This window comes from Gavia stellata, chromosome 2, assembly GCF_030936135.1.
Source record: "Gavia stellata isolate bGavSte3 chromosome 2, bGavSte3.hap2, whole genome shotgun sequence".
NCBI lineage: Eukaryota > Metazoa > Chordata > Aves > Gaviiformes > Gaviidae > Gavia > Gavia stellata.
In genome coordinates this window covers 11,753,280-11,773,999 of record NC_082595.1, presented here as the reverse complement: position 1 = coordinate 11,773,999, position 20,720 = coordinate 11,753,280, and the positions used below count along the sequence as shown (strand labels likewise).

Genomic DNA, 20,720 nt, shown 5'->3' with positions numbered 1-20,720 from the left:
ACGGGTGTAGTTTAAGAACAAACACTTCTGATTTTGAAGGGTTTTTTAATAGTTACAAATAATTTGTCATAAATGGCTGTCAGAATGTTTAGATAACGCTTTGCCGTGATTTTACATTATTATTATTTAGAAAACAAATTCTGCCTCACTAAAAATATGGGAGTTTTGCAACTGATTGCAATGAATTCATTCACAATTATAGAGTTAACATAAGAAGGTGATGCTACTGTCTCAAACTGCATGTGCTTGTTACAGCTACTCTGACAAGCATTAATATTAGAGACAACTATCAACACTACTTACCAGGGTCTGGAATAATTTTGTTTCTATTTTTAGACAACACAGTTGATCGCTGAATAAATGCTGCCAAGACCATAGCCCTGCTGTCCACTTTAACTTCTTGTTCCTCCTGACACAATATACACATAACAACCTGTCTGTGTTCAGCTACTCTAGTTTGCTCTGGTCCCAAGGCTGTGAGTTTTGCATCTGAAATTACAGGGCTAGAACATTCAAAGAATACTAGTGAGCAAATTATTTGAAAAACATTACAATCAGATCATCATTTAAATGTGATTAATGAGCTTTCTAGGTTTATGATAAATGCTCTCTGACAAAAAAATAGGTATTTTTGTATAAATGCCACAACTATGTCTCCAGAAATAGTTACACAAGAACGTATCTTCCAGAAAAAATTCATACCCTCCGAACAGTATTACCCACTCCAATTTAACATAGAAACTATATCTGCGACGCTCCATCATCACCATCCCTGAAGTGCCTGACAAATTTTGAAAACACTCTCCCCTTCCCCACAAAATCATTAGCGTGCTTCAATTCATATTTCCAGCTACAAGCAGATTTTCTTCCAGATCCTCAACAGACATAATGAGCTATTTCCAATTTACAATGTTTAATAGCATAGTCTCTTCAGTATTATTAACAGTTTACTGGATGAGCACTATGAGGATGGGATGAGGGAGGAACCAATATTTATCCCAGCATTTTGACAGTAACAGGGAGGAAAGCATTCCATTTACTGCTGCTTTTTTGGTCTCAAAAACTTTTGAATACTTTTCCATCAAGACTAAAAAAGGGCTTTTTTAAGCAGTAACAATAGGACAATCTGATGTAAAAGTTAAAGGAAAAAAAATTAAATTCGATTCCTTTACCTATTTTCACATACTCCGGAGGTTGAAGTATCTAGCTCCTCCAAAGTTTGCTGAAAGAGTTCTTTGTTTTCATTAATGAAGTGCCGTTGCATTTCAGACATCTGGGCCATGATCTTTTCCCTGCGCAGTCTGGCAATCTCAGCTTTTCGCTTCCTTTCAGCTTTGTCTTTATCACGTGAACTCTGAAATTGTATTGTTCACTCAGTCATTTTTAAAATAGTGTTGCAACAGACAATTTATTTTAGCTAGTGCTATGTGTCAAAACAATGAAAAACTCATAGAAAAAGAGAAGTCTAGCAAAACCATATTTTGTGCACTCTTTTCTTTAGCTCATGTTCAATGCCAGGTAGAACTGCAAGTCCAGAAAGGTACCCCTCCCCCTCAACTTTTGACTGTATTTTGTATTTCTCTTCCCTTTGAGCATTCATAAGATAAAAAGGCAAGTAAGTGACAGGTCTCTAGTGCTGCTCTTCCTCCATACTAGCTGTATTCCTAAATGCACTACAGTGCTCCAAGGTCTTTGTGTAGTATCTAGAATGTCACGTCGAGCTAAACGAATTGGCAGAGTTTATCTGGAATGACCTGCATGGTAAAAATACATAGATACCATTTCTTAACAACTTTCCAAGGAGTCTGAAATTATGGGAAGAGCAGAATCATTAAATGCTTTGATCAGTACTACAAACAGTTCTAAGCAGGAAACTTGCAAAAGATTTGGAGACTACAACATCTAAAGCAAAGAAAAATAGTCCAGGGACTCTCCCAATTGGTCTTTCAAACAAATGGGTTTGATCTATAAGCTGAGACAGAATTTCAGAAATCACTGATGTTTCCCATCTTTGATTTAGAACTGCAGTTAGAAATATAGTCCTTTGCTAGTCACAACCCAGACCTGTTCCAGATCAGTTAACTGTTACGGCTTACTTTTACCTCCTCCATAATAGTTCCTTCTGTCTCGGCCACAGGACTTGTAGAAGAGCTTTCTCTTAGTTTCTTAATAGTATTAAAAGTCTGTGAGAAAAAAAAAAAACACTTAATTTCTTTGTGACATGTGAATATAACTGTGTATACTATAATGCTGGCCAGATAATGTGCAGTGCTGGATTCCAGAAGAGGAAAAAAGTAGGTACAAAAAATCAACATCGGAAATAAGGAAATCATCACAATATAATTAGGCAAGTTTTAAAAATCTTCTTTCCATGATTTTCAGCAGTTATATAAAACAGATTTACCTTCAATATCCATCTGATCATGTCCTTGTGCACTTCCAGGTGAGGTGCGTTTTGCAGTGTTTCTAGCATAGCTAGTATACTAGGGGAATTACTGGGTGCGTCTCCTGGTTCTGAGAAAAAAATTACAAAGATAATTGATTGTACTGTTACCTGACAAAAGAATCACTTGCCACCATTAAAAACAACAAAAGAACAACACTTGTATATGTTCAGTAGCTGAAGAATTCCTTCAACAAACAGGCACAATACGTAACTTTCATTCCCCCCCAAACATTTTCATGAATACCCCTCCAAATCCTGAAAAGTTAGAGGAAATAGTCTTAAAAGTCTTGCTCACTGACTATATTTTCTTACAAGACAAACGCACTGTATGCGTTCCCTGGCTGTTTTCATCTTGGAAGCTGACATGTAGAACTTCCAATATTTTATTTCCCACCTATTTTAAATGGAAAAGGCTTAGCAACTTTCACATCTTAGCAAAACTAGAGGCACTAGTCAGAAGATGCAAAGGCAAGTCAAGATTAAAAGACCATTTAAGAACACAACTACAGTTTTTGCAATTGTACCATCTGATCATGTACAGCAATCTTTGTTGAGATGCTACTTAAAGATATTAAGAATCAGATTTACCGGGAATTATTCTACTTCTGGATTTCTGCTCTAGAGAAGGCCTTTAGTATTGCTACTATCATAGAATCTACACATATGTAAAGCATATATGTATAGTCAACTTGGTAAAATTTTGATGGATAAACAAATATAATCTTCTAGTAAATAATGTTTCAGAGAATAAAACATGAGATATTGGCATTTTCAGTTATTTAAAACTTGCTATATATTTGAAAAGAACAGCATACTTGATATTTTCTGAGTGAAGGTAAATGTTACAACATTCTCCTCACTGAGATTCTCCAGATGTTGTTTTTCTTCTTGTAGTGCCATTCCAAGCAAATGCAAAACCTAGGTAAAAATTATCAATTTTAGTACTTTTCTTAAATAATTCATATAATCTTTTTATATAGTTTGGGTAATTTATTAAGAGACAAGGAAGTCATACAATGAAATTACATAATAAGAATACATTTGAAGTTATATCTATATACGTAATTCCAAAGCTACATTACACAGGAGTAACAGTATTTGTTTACAAATTCTTAAAATTTTGCCAGATAAAAACCACATTATACCACTTGTATCTTTCTGTTTGCTGTCCTGTCTAGTGAGAAGTCAGTGCTTCTTAGCTTTCTCCCTAGCAATTGCATGTTATTATTGCAAGCCTCTGGACAGAACCATGATGCACACTTAAAATCCTTTTTACACACAAAATTTAACTGACAAAAAGTTAAAATTATTAAACTAAATTTATCCTAACACTCTAGAAACACATTTTAAAATAATGTTAACTTTTAGGTCAGCAAAAAGCTGTAATCTCCTTGAACTTAAAAATTGAAATTACCCTCTTTGGCACTAAAATAGGCCAAATGGCATTTTAAAGCTGAACTACTTAAGTCTTGGTGGTGAACTCTGTCATGCTGAATCAACCACTTTTGCCACCCCATACAAATTGGCAAGATGCTCTAGACAAAAAGAGTTACTGAATGCCTGGAATCAACACTGAAACCTGTGTAAGGAAAGGATAATCACCTGAAAATCTGTAGCAACATAATGCAACAGTCTAAGATAACTAAAGTATCTACAGAAAAAGTGGTAAAACCTGATTTGAGTCTTGAAGTTTTTTGAATTTGTTTTAATAAGTAACAGTCAGTTTTTCCTCAGTCTATCACATCTATCTAACATGGTCTCATCAGATATGGGCCACCTCTTCCTAATGTCTCATATCGACCTTTACATGGTGCTTCCAAGATGAGAGAGGTTGACTTGGGAAAGATGCAGTCCAACTGCATGGCATCAGTGAATACAAAGCACTGTTTCTGAGCAAGTGATAGGTCCCTAATGAACCACATGTTTTGGAGAACACCACAGAGGTACTTCAAATGGCTAAGCATGTTTTAGTTCGGTTTCAAAAAACTAAAAATAAAATCTTATTCTATTCAAGTAGTTATTCCAAAGCCTAGCCGTCTCACATTACCTAAATGTAACTACATTCTTCAATTTTGTGATTTATAATACTGATACATTGTTCCATTTTCAACTTTTTTTTGTGTTTGCTTATGTTAATTTAAACTTAGCTATGAAAGGTAATACACACTCAATAAGACTGAACGTCAAAAAATTAATACTCAGTTTCAGAGTGGGGGTTTTATTTCAAAATGTTATTTAAAAATCCATCAATAGTTTAGAAAAGTTTGGGTTTGGACACTAAGCCAACAACCCTGACCAATACGAATAGCCCTTTGATGGAAGTTCAGAACTTGCCTCTACACACCCCAGAAAATGACCATAATGGACAACAAAATCTACAGTAAGCCCCAGATTTCTAAAGATCATTATAAATATTGAGGAAGAAACAGCTTAGTTGTGTTTCCCAAAACTGACAGATTTTCAAGTTAGAAAATTCTTTTCTGTACTTTTATGATTTTTTTTCTGAAGTGATTTAGCCTAAACTGAAAATAAGCAAAGGAAGGTCAGCAAATACCATTTATTTCTCATTCAGAGTATTCTGGATGTTAGATACCAAGTAAACAACCCAAATCTATAAACCCATGTTAAAATGCTAAAATACATATTCCTTCCTTTAGCATAAGCATAATTTTAAATAAGGAAACATACCCTTTGCAGCATAGACTCTGACCAGGCATAGCCATTGTGTTCTACTGCCCACTGCAGTATAGTTCCCATAATGCACAGCATGACATCAGATTGCAGAATATTAATCAGACTTGCAAAAAGCGGGCAGAAAGGAGGAAGAGCTGGTGGTGGAAGTGCTGAAAGGGAAATTTGTGCATTTGACATTTCAGCATCTCTAAAATTTGCAACACTCATAAAATGTCTGACTTTCAAACAGCTTAACCCAAGTCAGTATACAGTTGCTTGATAAACAGTATTACAGGTAACAGGCTGTAACATTCAACATGGCTTGCATGTTACAGAAAAGCCAAAGGAATAAGCTGTTCAGAAGGCTCGTTCCATGACAGATCAGATTCCTGTCTATAACCAGGGAGACATAAGGGAAATTGCTACATTTTCACCAATTTCTGTGTAGCCCAAGAACAGGATGTTAGTCTTAAGTGTCAGGGCAATACACAGTTTGACAGGTGCTTCCCTCTTCTCCCATCTTCTCTCAAAGAGAAATACCTGTATCTTCTCTGTTCTGTCTTTTCAGCTTTCTTTGTGCTTCCTCTGCCTGAAATAGAAGAATGATGCCAATATTACTCAAAACCTGTAGAAATTCAAAACTAATAAAAATCATTCATACTTTATTACATTGTTACTGTTTTTTCCCTTTTTTCACAGCCTTAAAGAAAACAGGAAAGCTTCCATGTCTTTTCAGTTTGTCTTACATTCTACCTGTAAAGTAGGGCCTGCACCTTCAAAATTAATCTTTCATCTTGAGTCAGCCTGGACTCTTTCTAGCATAAAATTGTAAAACAAGTCTGAGCTAAAATGGTAATTTCCATAAAGGTAAGTGAAAATACAGATTGTTTAAATACTTTCAGTAATATAAGACCTAAGAGAATCCACAGATAATCTCCTGAAGCCCCACTAATTTCAGCAGATCTGTATAGGGCACAGGATCTGGGGCCACAGAAGTCACTGCAAAATCTTGGGCAAATTTCGTCAACTTTCTCAAATAAGTTAACTTTTAAAAGTTAACTTTTAACCAGCTGATAATACTTCTTCACAGAATAAAGCACTGAAAAAAAGCAAACCAAACAAAGACACAAAATAAAAAACAGAAAGTTAAATTACTAGGTACCTTTGATTGCTCTGCCCTTGAAAAGTGATAGAAATACAGATTGAAGTTCCTGGCACATTCTGGTTTTAGTTCATAGAGCCCTCTGCCTGTTAATCCAGGTTTCCTAAAATAAAACCCCAAACAAACAAAAAAACCACTTATGTTCATTGGTTATTAACATCTGAGCATAAAAGGTTAACTAGAACAGCTGAAAAACACTGCTCAACAGGCATTATAGAAATTAAATAAGTAACAGTATTAAGAATGATGCACATGAGCAAAGCCAGGGGGAAAACACCATGACCCACCCCCCTTTCTTCTATTCTCACATTTTCACTAATTTAGATATTACATTTTTAAAGCTGAAATATTAGAATTAAAGGAAACATACTTGAAACAGGCCACTTCTTCAATCACACTTTCCATTCCGGTCTCTCTGTTCTCCTACATTGAGTGAAAAGACAAGACAGTGTGTTACTGTAGTTCTTGGATTAAGCACGTTTAAATATCATACAACACTAGATAAGCATGCAAAACAAATGTAGTACAAAGTCATTTTACCAGCACTCAAGAGAACACTAAAGCACGTAACATGAAAATACATTCAGGAACACCATCTCTGCAAAAAGTATTTTTAAAAAAATCATGCTATTTTAAGTGCTTAAATTTTACTGGTTTTCCCTGTCATAATAAACTTGGATGTAACAGTAACAGAAGAAAACACTAAGTTAGCTTACTCAGCGTATCTTAGGAATATACAGTCAATATTTCTGGTTTCTAGGCCTTTAAAAATGAAATAAACAAAGCTAAAAAGACAAAGTTGCTGAAAAATGGTAAAACAACCACAAAAGGCAGCAGGGGAAATCAGCTCAAGCATGTAACACTACTTCGTACACAAATTACCTTGTAACATTCCCATCCCCTTCCTGCAGTACATACTCACAGCAGTTAACAGGCCAGGGAAAAAAGTATTTAAGACTGACAATACAATTTAGAACTCTAGCTTAAGTTCTAGTTTGCTCTTTCAATCCTGAAATATTTTTTAAAAATCATAGCAGTACCCTAAAATTTAACTTTTCAAATTGTTTAAGTTTAAAATATTTAGAACAATGAAAAATATTTCAGAATTCATCATTAAAAGTACTACCAATACAGTAAAATATTAACTTTTGAATTTTGACTGCCTTTGGAAATCATGTTTAAAAGATTACTTCAAAAATACTCTAAAAAAAAAATATTAAGCTTTGCTATCCTCCAAAACCACTCATACCAGAATTCAGATAAATGCTTCTGTCCATGCAAAGGAAGCATTTAAGTTACACAAGTTGTTATACTGTGTCTGATTCCATGTCTCTTCAATTATTGTTAAGCTTTAAAATATAACAGTTTAATTCTGGGTACCTCCAACAACCCACTTCCATACATCTATTCAGAGTTCACAAGCAGATTGAAGAGACTGCCGGCCAGATGGCCTGATAAGAAACAGTATTAAAAAGAAAAAAGAGCTGAAGAAGCTCTTGGGCTCCTGCCTCTTTCATATGTTGTTTCTTCTTCTATAGCTCTTTCTACCTTCTCCATGACAACTATTAATCTGTACTCATGCTAACCTTACTCTTAGCATGATGTGTAATGGGAGCAGCACAATTAAGTGGCATAAACTTGAGTACGAAAAATTTTCAGCAGTCAGCCTTATAATGTTCAAGTAGCTTTTTTTTTTTCTCTCAAGTTACTTACATCTTCAGGTAATGCCTTTACCAATTCACTGTGAGCCATTGGCCTGATGCTCAGCTGGTGGATGATCTCTCGTTTGATTTCATCTGTTGCATTTACCTGTCCTATTCCAGGACTGAATCTTTCACCTGTAAAAATAAAATGTAACTTTTTTTTTTTAGGATTTTAAACATTTATTTCTCTTCTTTTGCAACTTAAAGCAGAAGACTGGAAAATATGTCTCTTCTGTGAAATCTTGTGTTGACCCAGTGTTCAAAAATTCATTACGTTAATCTAAGCTAGTTTCAAGGCTTTTCTTGTAGGAAAGAAGTCAGAACTACAGGAAGTTCAAGATAGAACTGAACTTGAGATGACAATGAAGAAATGCTCATTCCATTAAAGAGACCATTAAAGAGACTAAAGCTTAAAAATTAATTGTATTCCGAACTTACCAACAATCATTATAATGAGGTATAGCATCTCTTCTATAAGAGTGTTATTTTGTTGAACAACATCCTGAATTAAAAGAAACAAAATTAATTTACATTTTTCAATTAAGGATAAAAGAATTATTCCATATGCTGAAAATATTTTTGCGCTGCTTCAAAACATTGCCCGTTTTCACCCTTAGCAATCCCAAAATAAGCTATGCTGAAATGCAATCACAACTGCCTTAAACTTCTTAAACAATGAAAAATTATGCATCAGTTTCTGACACTTACCAGTTTGACGGGTGAAAAATATTCATGCGTATTTCAAACTGCTCACACTAAATTAAAACAGAACTGGTTTTGCTTTTTTTAATCAACAAGTTCTACAGGCTCAGTACAACAGCATCTGATACACTTTTGAAAACAAAATTGCAGATTTTTCTATTGCAGTAGTACATAAAATACCTTGTTAGTATTTTCTGTGCTAAATCTTTTGCCATAGTCTGGAGTACTAAATATCTGATAAAGTTCAAAGCGACTCAGCATTATCATCAAGAAGTGATTTGGATCCATCATAGAAACACCTGTCTATTAAAGAAAAAAATTATTATAAACAGAAAATAGATTGAGTGTTATTATAGCATGTTTGTATATTTACATACAATGTTCACAGTACATTCTTTATGACATTCATTCCTCTATCCTGGGCACGAAGATTTAATTACTTAATTTTACTCTGTTAGGACTCCAATAACACAAGTGACAGCACGTTTGACAAGCAGGATCCTATGCTGTATTGATAATTTCTGATGCCCTTTTAGTGTAAAATATTCAGTGTTATTCCTTCTATCTCAAATACTCTAAATAAACTCAGTGAAAGACTTTTGGCTGGTTGGTTTTGTCTCTACAATGCTGTTCCTGCTGGCTCAACTTTTAGAAGGCATAATATCACTTAGTATATAGCACAAAGATTTCAAAAACAAATTCCAATCCTCAGAACAAAGGCTGAAGACTTTCACAAGACCTCCCAAACCTTCCTGGAAAGAAGAATACTAATGTTTCAATGTAGTCACAAACATTTACTTCCATTCTGAAAACTACTGGCCAAAATTTTTTTCTGTTTATTAAACAAGGTATCTAAATTAGCCAATTATAAATATATGTGGTTGGTTTACTATTGCTAATGGGACCATCTTTAAGATAGAATAACGTCCAACGAAACTGAAAGATATCTATCCAAATGGGCAGCTGCAGATGATCATTAAAAATCAGGGCAGATCAAGCCTCAGGGAAATACACCCTGAACTGCAAATTTTAGCTTTTATCACTCTCAGTGTAGAAGTAACAGACCTCCCTGTGTCAGAGCTAAGTAGACTGCCAGATTTGTAAAATCTCTTCTGAAAAAAAAAAATTAAAAAAAAATTGCAAACTACTGTATGGGGTTCCACTGTCTATCCAGCATTTTAGATGCCAACTTTGAAGGCAGGGAGGAGACAACACATATTGAATACATTACTGAAGACCTGCAGACTCACACAAATGCCAGTACAGCGCAACCCATTAGTTAAAATATTACATTCTTGAAGATGTAGCATTACATACACGTTACACAGGAAATTCTGCACTTTCCACAGTATATTTAAAAAACAAGGATTACAACAACAGCACTTCCTTTAGAAATTATCCCATAAAGACACAGATACAATAAAAAAAATAGAAGTCCTTCCACAAAAATTTACTTTTTTCCTTGTCCTTTAAAGGTTCTGATGGAACTAAAAACACTTGCACACATATCCTGAAAATGCTTGATAAAAATGCAAACTGGTACATGTGGTTACCTGAAGCATTATTATGTCCTTGTCAAACATCTCCCTCCTGCACTTCACATTATGATAGTAATAAATCTGAAACGAACAAACCACAATAATTAACAAACATCATATTTAATCTTAATTTATTTTCATACTGGAAAAATAGACTTTCTTATACAGTATTAGTAAACAAAAAACGAATCAGTGATTTGAAAAAATTACACAAATACATGTGTATGCAAAAAGCATTTTTATATAGCACAAAACAAGCATAGCTGCTGGCTAGGTTGTATTGATCTGATGTCTAGATTGCATACACTTAGAAGGAAAAAATCTTGTGGACCTCTTTGGGCTACATTTTAATATACCTACTTGTTTAGCAATTAACTGTTTGAAATTCACAGGAGAGAAAGCCCTTGCAGTTGGAGAAATGTTCTTTCTTTGCTCCATGAATTGCTCTCTAATTCTCTGAGATACAGTCTTCCAGGATTTAACAGTTTCAGCAAAATGTTGATATTGTGATAGAACCATACTTAACCCAAACCATCCTGGGAGTGAACTCAACAGTCCTGCACCAAGCAGCAGCAACACTGCAATCACTGCATGGCACTGAAAAGTGGATGGAGCTAGTCTCCAGAAGTATGAAAGAACGATGAGAGACAAGAGCCAAGAAACTCTCAGTTCTACGCTGGTTCTAATGCTTCTGTGTGGTCTTTGGATTTCAATTACCTTATAAACATAAATAGTGATAACACCTTAGAATCATAGAATCATTTAGGTTGGAAAAGACCTTAAAGATCATCAAGTCCAACCATAAACATAACCCTGCTAAGTCCACCACTAATCCATGTCCCTAAGCACCTCATCCTCAATACCTCCAGGGATGGTGACTCAACCACCTCCCTGGGCAGCCTGTTCCAGTGTCTGACAACCCTTTCAGTGAAGAAGGTTTTCCTAATACCCAATCTAAACCTCCCCTGGTGCAACTTGTGGCCATTTCCTCTTGTCCTTAATGGTGCATATTTTTATATTCGAGACACTTTTATGTGAAGCTGATGAAAGCGTTACTGAAGATGAACAGATATAATCCTGCACTTTGCGCTGCTGTTGGACAGTATACAGTAAAAAGGCTAGAAGTCATTAACTGCATTATACTAAAATTTCTTTACGCACAGAGAGCCAAGTTCACTGAGCGCTGTAGCAGTCCTGAAATAAAAAAGCAACTTCTAAGAAATCAAAGACCAGTTTAAAAGCCCAAATATTCAAATGATTCAAGTGCTGATGTAAATGCCTATCTCACATTGCCTCCCACAAGATTTACGTAAGTGAAATTTGAGATCAGTACAGAAAGAGGTTTTGAGGTTCAAAATTATCTTGGGGGAGTTATCAGAAAACAGTGATTCTACAGCTACTATGTAATTACCTGATTAACAAGAGAGAACCCATTTCTTCTCCACATCCCTGCATGCACTTGGGCACATAGGACTAGGCATCGTAGAGGATGTTCTATTAACATAGGCGGGCTAAGTTCACTCTGCATTAAGAAAATGCAATATTTTGATATATACGGAGAAAATAAAAGAAAATGGGATTGAAATGAATAAGGATGATATTTGTGATCATTAAAATATTTTGGCAATAGAAAAGAAGCAAATCCAACACACATATTACAAAGGTTTATGAGCCTATTCACGATCTATCCAATTGCTGTTAACCAGCCTTACATTCTGTCTTCGCTCCACAAGGGCTTTAGTTTATTCTAAAGACAGTTGGCTTTGTATTTTAAAACACCAACACTATCAATTTAATAACATTGTAATTTGCTTTCTTTCATTCAAAGGTTAAGTACGTCTTTCAAAAGACAGTGAGATTTCTTCTCCCAGTTATGTTTTCTCCTCTTTTAATTTATCTTGTTCTTTTGAACTTCCCCTTAAAGAAACATCATATCAATAAGAACATGCAGGAAGCGAGAAAGTTAGAACCTAGGACAAAGGGAAGTAATCAGATCCTGCCAGGAGTTCCTAAAAACAGTTTCCACTACAAAAAGAAGGTCTTAAATAACTTAAGGGCGCAATATTGATTGCTTATGCTCCAGTCATGAATATCTAGATATTAATCTCTTAAGAGGTAATTTTATCTACTAAAGATAATCTCTGAACAGAAGTCATAGCAAAAAGGTCCTTTGTTTTATTTAATAATATCCTACACCTAACATGACCAACTTCATATTCAGCATTAATTATGTTTAATGAATATGCTACATTTAATTACATACCAGGGGTAGCAGCTCTGGAAACTTATACGCCACTTCAGTTTTACTCAGCAAAACATGCAAGCCTACATAAATACATGAAACAAATACATACACGCTATTACACACAATATTTTACATAATTCAAATAGGACAAAAAAGGTCATTAATTTACTATCAGACCATTTTCTGGGCACAGCTACAAGTCGGTCTGCAGATTTATCACCCTGGAGCTACACAGCTATTTCCTGAAGAGACATATTACAAAGCATACATTTTAGGAGAATTAAAGTTCTCCCACTGTATCTGTATAAAACTTGCCATACAAGTAAGATTTTTGCCTTTCTTTTGACTCTGTCATATCCCCTCAGCGACAGCCAAGAGTCTTTGGTCTATCAGGACAAGTTACCAACAACAGATACCCCATCCTTTCTATCAGTATTTAGAGGTTTATAAAACACCCCAGGAACTATAATGAGGCCCCTACAAAATAGATAAAGGTTTTCTGATTTGCTTTGTTTTAAAGCTACAAGGGTTTTGCTTAAAGATTCAAACATTCAAAGTTATTTGATGCTGCGCTGCATAGTAATTTATCTAATTACCTTATTCACTTCATTAACTGTGAATTTATTTTTATCATATGACTTTCTGATTCTGTAAACTAAAATTCATCAACCTTTTTACAAACACAACTGTTGAACAAGATAGGCACGGTATAAAGAGAAAGACATAGCTTAATTTTCTGGTGACACACCTGTTCAATAAATCTGTTCTCTAACCAAAGGTTGATTAGTCTATTCAATCTGACAGCTAAACATATTTCAAAACAGTCAACTACAGTCCATGTTTTGTTGCATTACTTTTGCATTGCTCAAGTGGCAAAAGCAGCAGTAACTGCCTACAACACACCCCACTGACAAATCCAGAGGCATGAGACAATCTCCCCCAGGCCTGAAACAATAACAACTTCTCCAACACTCAGGAACGTTTTGCCTAGAGCCTATCAAACAGCTAGGAAATGGCCAAAATGCATCCTATTCAGGCTTTAAAACCACTGTTGTGTGGTTCCTTACGTACACACAAATACAAATCACATTTATCCAACATTTTTCATTTCCTGAAATATTTTTAAGCTAGTTCATACCTGCAAGTAAACGAGAAACTGGGAGATGAATGCTAACTTTTTCCTGAGAAACACAGTATCTGATGGTCTCAACTGAATGTCCACACATACTGAGAACAATAGGCTGTTCTCCATCAGTAAAACCACTATGACACTGCATCAACACAGTCAGGCATTTCTTGTAAGCTTCAATTAACACTTTTTCCTAAAAGAAAGATTGCAGTTTACAGAGATTATGAAAAAAAACCAGAGCTCTGCAAAATAATACAGCCAATGTTAAAAAGTCTGGCAGGTTTGGCATTTTTACCTTTATTAACAGTCCTGCATAATTAAGATAAGGAATCCAACAAAAGGAGCTGAATTAAGGGGGACACAGATTGCAAAACTCATGCAGGTATGTTTGTTTAGAAAAACACCCACTAGCTTTTTTTTTTTTTAATAACTTATACTAAGGAAACTTTCTGAGCAATGATCATGCTAGGCTAGTAAAACCTGCACACCAACCAACAGTGACAGATTAAAGCCAGCTTGAATGTTCAAATATTCTAGGATCACTTGTTCCAGTCATATTTTACCATGCTGAAGTTCTGTACTCCTAAAACTTGAAACCCTTATGGAGTAGAAACCTGATTTATAATCAGGCAGCATTTGGCAGGTCCAGGGCCTACTCCTCTATTCCCTCTTCACTTTCAGATGCATGACAGAACTCTCTCCGCAGTATTTTTTAAAAGGCATAACCCCATTCTTATGACTCGGTCAGTTCAAGCCATAAAAGATGTGTTCAAATACAGAAGAGATTTGCATTTGCTCAGAGAAGATGATCTTGGCTTATGGTACAGTTATGTGTCTTGCTCAATTGTTACACATTTGTTTGGGTTTTTTCCCCTTCACATATTCACAAGAAAAAACAATTCAGAAGGAACTTACATCTAAAGCACACCAGTCCTGCATCATTGAAATAACAAGTGTTAATTTCATCTGCAACGTAAATGCCGCTTCCCATTCTGGTTCCATTTCTATGTGTTGTCCTACTTGACGAGTTATTGGATCCATACCCTAGAACAAAAAGAATTACGCATTTCAACAATATATCACTGAAATACATTGACAACATCAGCGTAAGTGTGAGACAGTGGCTACCTGTCCTTACAAATATACTGTTGCTACAACAGGAAAAAAGAAGCTTGGGACCATCTGAAAAGGAATTATACACATTGTAATAATAACAAGAAAATGAAACGTGAATTGGAAGACAAGAATACTGGGACAAGAAAGGTTTTTGGATATGAGCTCTGTTTATTATTAATACTTGCAGAGATTTCAGTATTATGAGCAGTACAACAGCATTTGCATACATACATAATCTTACATACACATTTTGGTTTTTGAATGTATTTTCTAGGGATGTGCTATTAAATGCAGTTAAGCACTAACCAAAGACTGGGTACTAGCGTACCTTATCAGCTCTTGGCATAAAAAAACCAGCATGATCTGAGGATTACAATATATTCAAGTGACTATCATAAACAGACTAACGAAAGCTAAGTATGAGAAAGGTATGCTGCTGAAGTACTGAAAAGTGGGAGTGAGTCTGACTTATACCTTACTGATCATACAGTCAATTTGCCCTTGTAAAAGCTGGTCTGCTTTCAAAATACTCCTCTTAAGGTAACATAGCACATGAAAAGGCTGGGGAAAAGAAAAACCAAACAACACAGTGAAGAAGTCTATTTGTATGTCAGCAGCTATATATTCCTCAATACAAGGAGCAATTCTGCTGACACTTAAGGAGTAACTGGAGCTCTCGCTATGAGGGAAAGTTGGTTAAGATGGACCAGATTTTGCTCACACAATTAATTGTGTCTTGTCTCCCTGTATAACTGCAAAATATGCCCAAAATGACATTTTTCTTTTTGAACACTCTTCCTTTCTACTGCCCTCTACAAGAAACTAAACATAAAAAAGTTAAGGTGAGATATTATGTTTCAGGAAAACATAACGACTCCAAAAGTTATACTGCACTGAAGTTACAAAATGGAGAGTACATTAAATTTCCTCGATTTTTATATTATTATAGCAAACTTTCTGCTATAACACAGTGCAAATTTTGTAATTCACAGATTTACATACCTGCATACATTTGAGTAATTCTAAGAAGGCATCAAAACCCTCTAGGAACTTGTGCCTCAAGTCATCTGACCACTCAGTTGGCTTACTTATCAACACATACCTGGGCACATTAGAAAGATACAAGTGTTAATTTTATGTATTTTTTCCCTCCTCAATTAATCAAATGAGCACATAGTTAATATACTTACTTGAGATCCAAAATAAGGCTCTGAACACGCCTGAATTTGAAAGCCTGCAGAGCAGTGTAACGTTCAAACTGAAACCTGCCTTGGATGTCACGGTGCCTTAAGTGGTCCATAAAAGTTTTGATGATAGTGGTCATGAGATTTTCTTCCGTTATTAGCATTCGAGCCTATACCAAAGTACATTGAAATTTGCTGTAATTAACAGACACAGCTAACAAGGGTTTCACGCTGCACCATGAAGTTTACAAAATATATGAATTTTTATCCAAAACAGTTACACCAATAATCAAAACAGAAGAACATATTGAAAGCCAATCTTACAAACATTCACAGAAGAATAAAAAGTAATCTAGCCAGAAATTATCATAAAGCAGATCTCTCTCTTCAGTTCCCTTCTATACAGAAGTTTGAGTATGATTAGGCTCCTGCTAACCTATATAACTATGACACAAGGCATATGTTATTATATGTGTTATAATTAACTTGTACCTCCCTTTAAGTATGTGTTGTCTCCTCTCATATAATTTAAGTATGAGCTCTTTAGGGGAGTAACAGCTCTTCTGCTTTCTGTTTACAAACTGTCAAGCACTGTGGTGAACAGCTTGTCTTATGACCTGATAAGGAACTGTACAGTGCAATTTCCACAGGAAAATTATGTGAAATGACTTATGATTCCCCTCAAGGGTTACTGCATATATCCATGTGTTGTAGCAAACAAATCAACAGGCATCGCAAAGTCCAATGAAGATCATCTTCCATGCCCAACCTAACCTAACCCAACCCCACAAGAGAGTAGGGGGCACTAAGCAGTTACTGCCATCTCCTACTTGTGAGCCTTTCCAGAACTCCCCCATTCTGTTGGTCCTCCAAGGTAAACAGGATGAGTCTTCAGTTCTCAGATCCCATGAGGATTTTATTATGTGGCTGGTAGATTCAAGAAGATTGGCTACTCTGATCTACCTCAAAGACACTGGTTTGTTGACTAGAGCTTCTGGGTTCTACAGTTGCTAATTGATACTCAAAAAAACACAGTTTCTAAAATGCTACTGCATGAGGAAAAAAAAATAAAATGTAATGGTTAACATTTCCCCCCCAGAAAATCACCACCAACACAACCACGCATCCTCCCTCAAATCAAACAAACTCTTAAATTACTAAGATCAGTTTGAAAACATTACTGGAGGGCAGTGGGGTGATTTTACATTCTTCAACTTATTCATTCAGTTAAGAATGAATCCAAATGGCTTTAAATACTTAAAAAATAATTCTTATTTCGTATGGTAGGAGCTTATAACAACTACTTTCATGTCATGTCTATTCTTTACTTCTACAGAACAGTTAAAACCCATTTGGTTTACTTTTTTTGCAGGCTTTTGAAATAGAAAACATGTAAAAGGGACACTGCAATTATTGTCCTCTAAGGAAATGTTTGAATTCCTTTTTTTAAAAAAAAAATACATCTTAATAACCCATATTCCACCACCCCATCTGCCAAAGGAAAAGATAATAACATAACCATTTGAATAATACTAGTTGGTTAAGTCTAACTGTAGATCTGAATACTAGCAACATTCTTATTGACAGCATCAAAATTAGAAGAGGTAACACAATACTGCTTCTGAACCATGGCAACAAAATCCTGAGGTCCTGTTGAATTTCCATGGATAACATCCAACCCTAGGAAACTGAAAAACAGCTTTGCTTAGTATCATAACTGCCATGCTACTATTGAATTTTAGAGCTCAATTAAGTTGATTAAATTTGGAAGGTTTCAGAAGCATTCATTTTTTAAACAATTCTGGCTATGAAAACCAGACTTTTATTTCCAGTACAGCTCCAAAGTTTAATTTGTCTAGTTTGTAATGCAAGCAAGGACAGACTTATTTGGAGACTAGCAACAAAAAGACGTTTCCCAAACAAGCATAAGCTGGTGAAAGACCAGCAGAGTTAGTGAGCTGGGGGAAATAACAGTGCCTGAACCACTGTATCAAAAATTAACTGGAAACCTGAAAGAAGGCATTGTCTGAGTCTAGAAGTACAAAAGGAAGTAGGGAATATCATGAGACAATTCTTGCTTGCACTTGTGTTGATTAGAAAGTTAATAAAACCATAATGTAGATTTCTACAAACAGTAACTGTGGCTCAGTATGACGAGGAATTTAAATATTATGTGTGGTTCTAAATAAACGTTTAAGTACCTTTCTAAAAAATAAGTAAAATAAAACTGTAAAAATAAAAACCAAAAATACCTAGCCTACTCTGGGAAGTCAGACTCAAACTTTGCAATGCTGAATACTTTACCTTCTAAACCCATAGCAATGTATGTAAACAGTCTGACTGCTGTGCAGCAGCAGTGCCATGCACTTCCACAGTAATGTTAAAAGAAATCTGCAGTCTTGATTCAAGAATCTCTAGCTGCTTTTAACAAATAAAGATTTCCTTTTTTGGTCTTTTAGTACTTACAAGAGAAGGCACTGTGAATATCTGTATCGAGAGGTCAGCAATTGAGAACTCTCTGTCGTGGTCATCTTTCATAAAATCACTCTGCAATCGCTCATAGTTCTATTAAGAAGGAGGCAAAAAAAGGCAAGGAGTGCCAACTATCAGTTTTTAAAAGAAAGACAGGCACTACTCACCAGAGTAGGTACAGTGAAGAGTTGGACAGACAGAGCAGCCACCGATACTGCCCGTTCGTGATCATCCTCCATATAATCTCTCTGCAACTGCCGGTAATTCTAAACAACAAGGGGAAATTCACCTCTAATCCACACTGACCTGTTTTTTTTTATTTAAATGTCTGCTCTGGGAAACTTTAATGCCATGATACAGGGAAGAGTAGCTCTTTTGGTTTATTATATAGATATTTTGTACAAAGAACATGACAATTTAATCTGCTCACACGTGAGATCTACTCACTCATTTTCACAATAAAGGCTAATATTTTATTTTCTACTCAAAAAAGTTATTTGTCTTTAGCAGAGTGAGCAGAATTTTGCAATGCTGATTTAAGGCATTTCATATACTAGTTACTGCAGAAATACTAATCAGCATAACTGAACTTCAGCACCATTTCTGAGTAGTGCTGTAACAGCTTACACCTCAACAATGAGAAGCGATTAGCTCTTAAGAAGTGATAGCCTGCATAGCTGATGGTGAAGACAAAAACATCTGAACTGCTTTAGTTCTGGGGAGCCTGCAAAGCCCATTTTCTTCCCAGGAGATGAGATGCCATTACGACTAATAATTGAAGTCGGAAATAAGGTAGTCAGCATTCCACTTCAACTTTTCACTTCCAAAAAATGGAAAAAAAATTCTGGATAACAGTTCATTTGAAGCACTGTATGCTAACTAAACTTTCTTTGCTAGACAGTTTAAGCATTTAATGGCTTTTTGTAAGAAAGATACTTACTCTTGCAAAGCGGATAGCGAAAAGTTTCTTGTATTTCAAATCCATAAGCAGACTGCTCATGAATAACTGGTGATATACATTTCTAGCTCCTGTCAAGAAAAAATGAAATATTGCATGTGACTGTTTTCTATCAACAAATTACAGAAACATTCAGAAAAGTAAACTTTTACAGAATGAGGTAAGTGTACATTTCAGAGCAGAAGCTGCTTCGATTAAGTCTGTTAGGTGGTAGCAAAGGACGAAGAATAATACATAAAACAAAATTCTTCAAGTGGCATTATTTATTACTCCTCTATAAGATTAAACTGAGCTGTTGAATGGGAACACAAACCTTCAAATATAAGGCAAGTCGAGCAAACAAGAACAGAACTCTGTTCCTCCTCAGGATAAACAGAGGATTTGGACAGCCCAAGGCAAAAAAGAACACGCTATTATGATAAGTCCTGAGAACTGCAATAAATTGTTAGTCATTAACAACTCTGCAAAACGATCAGCTCAGCTAGCTCCAAATTTCTAGTGTGTCTGAGCAGCATCCCATCTCATTGAGAATTGACTGTACGTAGCTTGGAAATACATACGTGTTCTTTAGGTCACTTAAGTCAAAAGCCATTACACTATTTCCTTAATGCAGAGTAGCTATGGAATACATGAAAAAATAGAGAAATATTTATGTTGGAATAGACAAGCTAAAGCTACTCCTTGCTTACATGAAAGACATTATCCTAACAAAACCTCTATTAAAAATGTTGTAATGGTCCACAAAAGTAGTACCTTTCAGATCATTAAATTTGCAGTCAAACAAAAAAATAAAAAAAAAAATCTGAGTGCCAGGAATTCATTCACACAAGATAAAAGTATTTGATAAACAAAACCTAAAAGAATCATTTTCTACATACTACATCCACTTTCCACCTTACTTCTTTTACTACTGCTCCAAGACATTCCCAAGACAGACCACAAAGAGATGGTACTAGTCTCTAGGATATCTGTACCTCAGAACTGAAGAACAGTAAAAGATACTGGGGGGAGGGTAGCAATCTTCAAAACACTATATTCATGTTTAAATAAGAAAAGGACAGATATATTGCATCATTCTCTGTCTTCTCTTTGTGCTTCTCTTTCTTACACCCAGCCTTACATGTCCTTTCAGGATATCAAATCAGTCATAGAATCCATAATGGAAAAGAAATTTACTATCTCCACTTCCTCAAAATTACAACTTTCTAGCCAATCCCATTGTATCAATCAGGCTTTTAAAATTTTAAGGACTCTAAAATAACAGAACAATAGTTTTCACTGAATGTTCTCGGAACACCTAAGAATACCTCATGAACACAAACACACGTCAAAGCAGAAAACCTCTGCCCTATCCCTTAAAAAGAGACATTTTTGTAGATGATACAGATGCTC

At 35.4% G+C, this 20,720-nt stretch overlaps 1 protein-coding gene across 7 annotated transcripts in view; it reads right to left on the bottom strand.

Moving 5' to 3' along the window:
• Positions 1-20,720, bottom strand: part of UBR2 (ubiquitin protein ligase E3 component n-recognin 2) — a 57,624-nt gene that overhangs the window by 17,257 nt on the left and 19,647 nt on the right. For 5 of the 7 annotated variants that reach the window (XM_059835859.1, XM_059835860.1, XM_059835856.1 and 2 more), the window contains exons 10-30: positions 19,311-19,399; positions 18,365-18,463; positions 15,905-16,068; positions 15,717-15,816; positions 14,514-14,642; positions 13,608-13,791; positions 12,488-12,549; positions 11,636-11,746; positions 10,240-10,305; positions 8,867-8,989; positions 8,423-8,486; positions 7,995-8,119; positions 6,652-6,704; positions 6,282-6,384; positions 5,660-5,708; positions 5,135-5,289; positions 3,262-3,364; positions 2,405-2,514; positions 2,103-2,183; positions 1,173-1,354; positions 304-503 (exon numbers count right to left, since the gene is read on the bottom strand). In XM_059835859.1, the coding sequence (XP_059691842.1) occupies positions 304-503; positions 1,173-1,354; positions 2,103-2,183; positions 2,405-2,514; positions 3,262-3,364; positions 5,135-5,289; positions 5,660-5,708; positions 6,282-6,384; positions 6,652-6,704; positions 7,995-8,119; positions 8,423-8,486; positions 8,867-8,989; positions 10,240-10,305; positions 11,636-11,746; positions 12,488-12,549; positions 13,608-13,791; positions 14,514-14,642; positions 15,717-15,816; positions 15,905-16,068; positions 18,365-18,463; positions 19,311-19,399 (2,352 nt within the window). Of the gene's footprint in view, positions 1-303; positions 523-1,172; positions 1,355-2,102; positions 2,184-2,404; positions 2,515-3,261; positions 3,365-5,134; positions 5,290-5,659; positions 5,709-6,281; positions 6,385-6,651; positions 6,705-7,994; positions 8,120-8,422; positions 8,487-8,866; positions 8,990-10,239; positions 10,306-11,635; positions 11,747-12,487; positions 12,550-13,607; positions 13,792-14,513; positions 14,643-15,716; positions 15,817-15,904; positions 16,069-18,364; positions 18,464-18,537; positions 18,637-19,310; positions 19,400-20,720 lie in introns of all 7 variants that reach the window. The other 2 variants (XM_059835862.1, XM_059835857.1) reach the window with 2 other exon arrangements.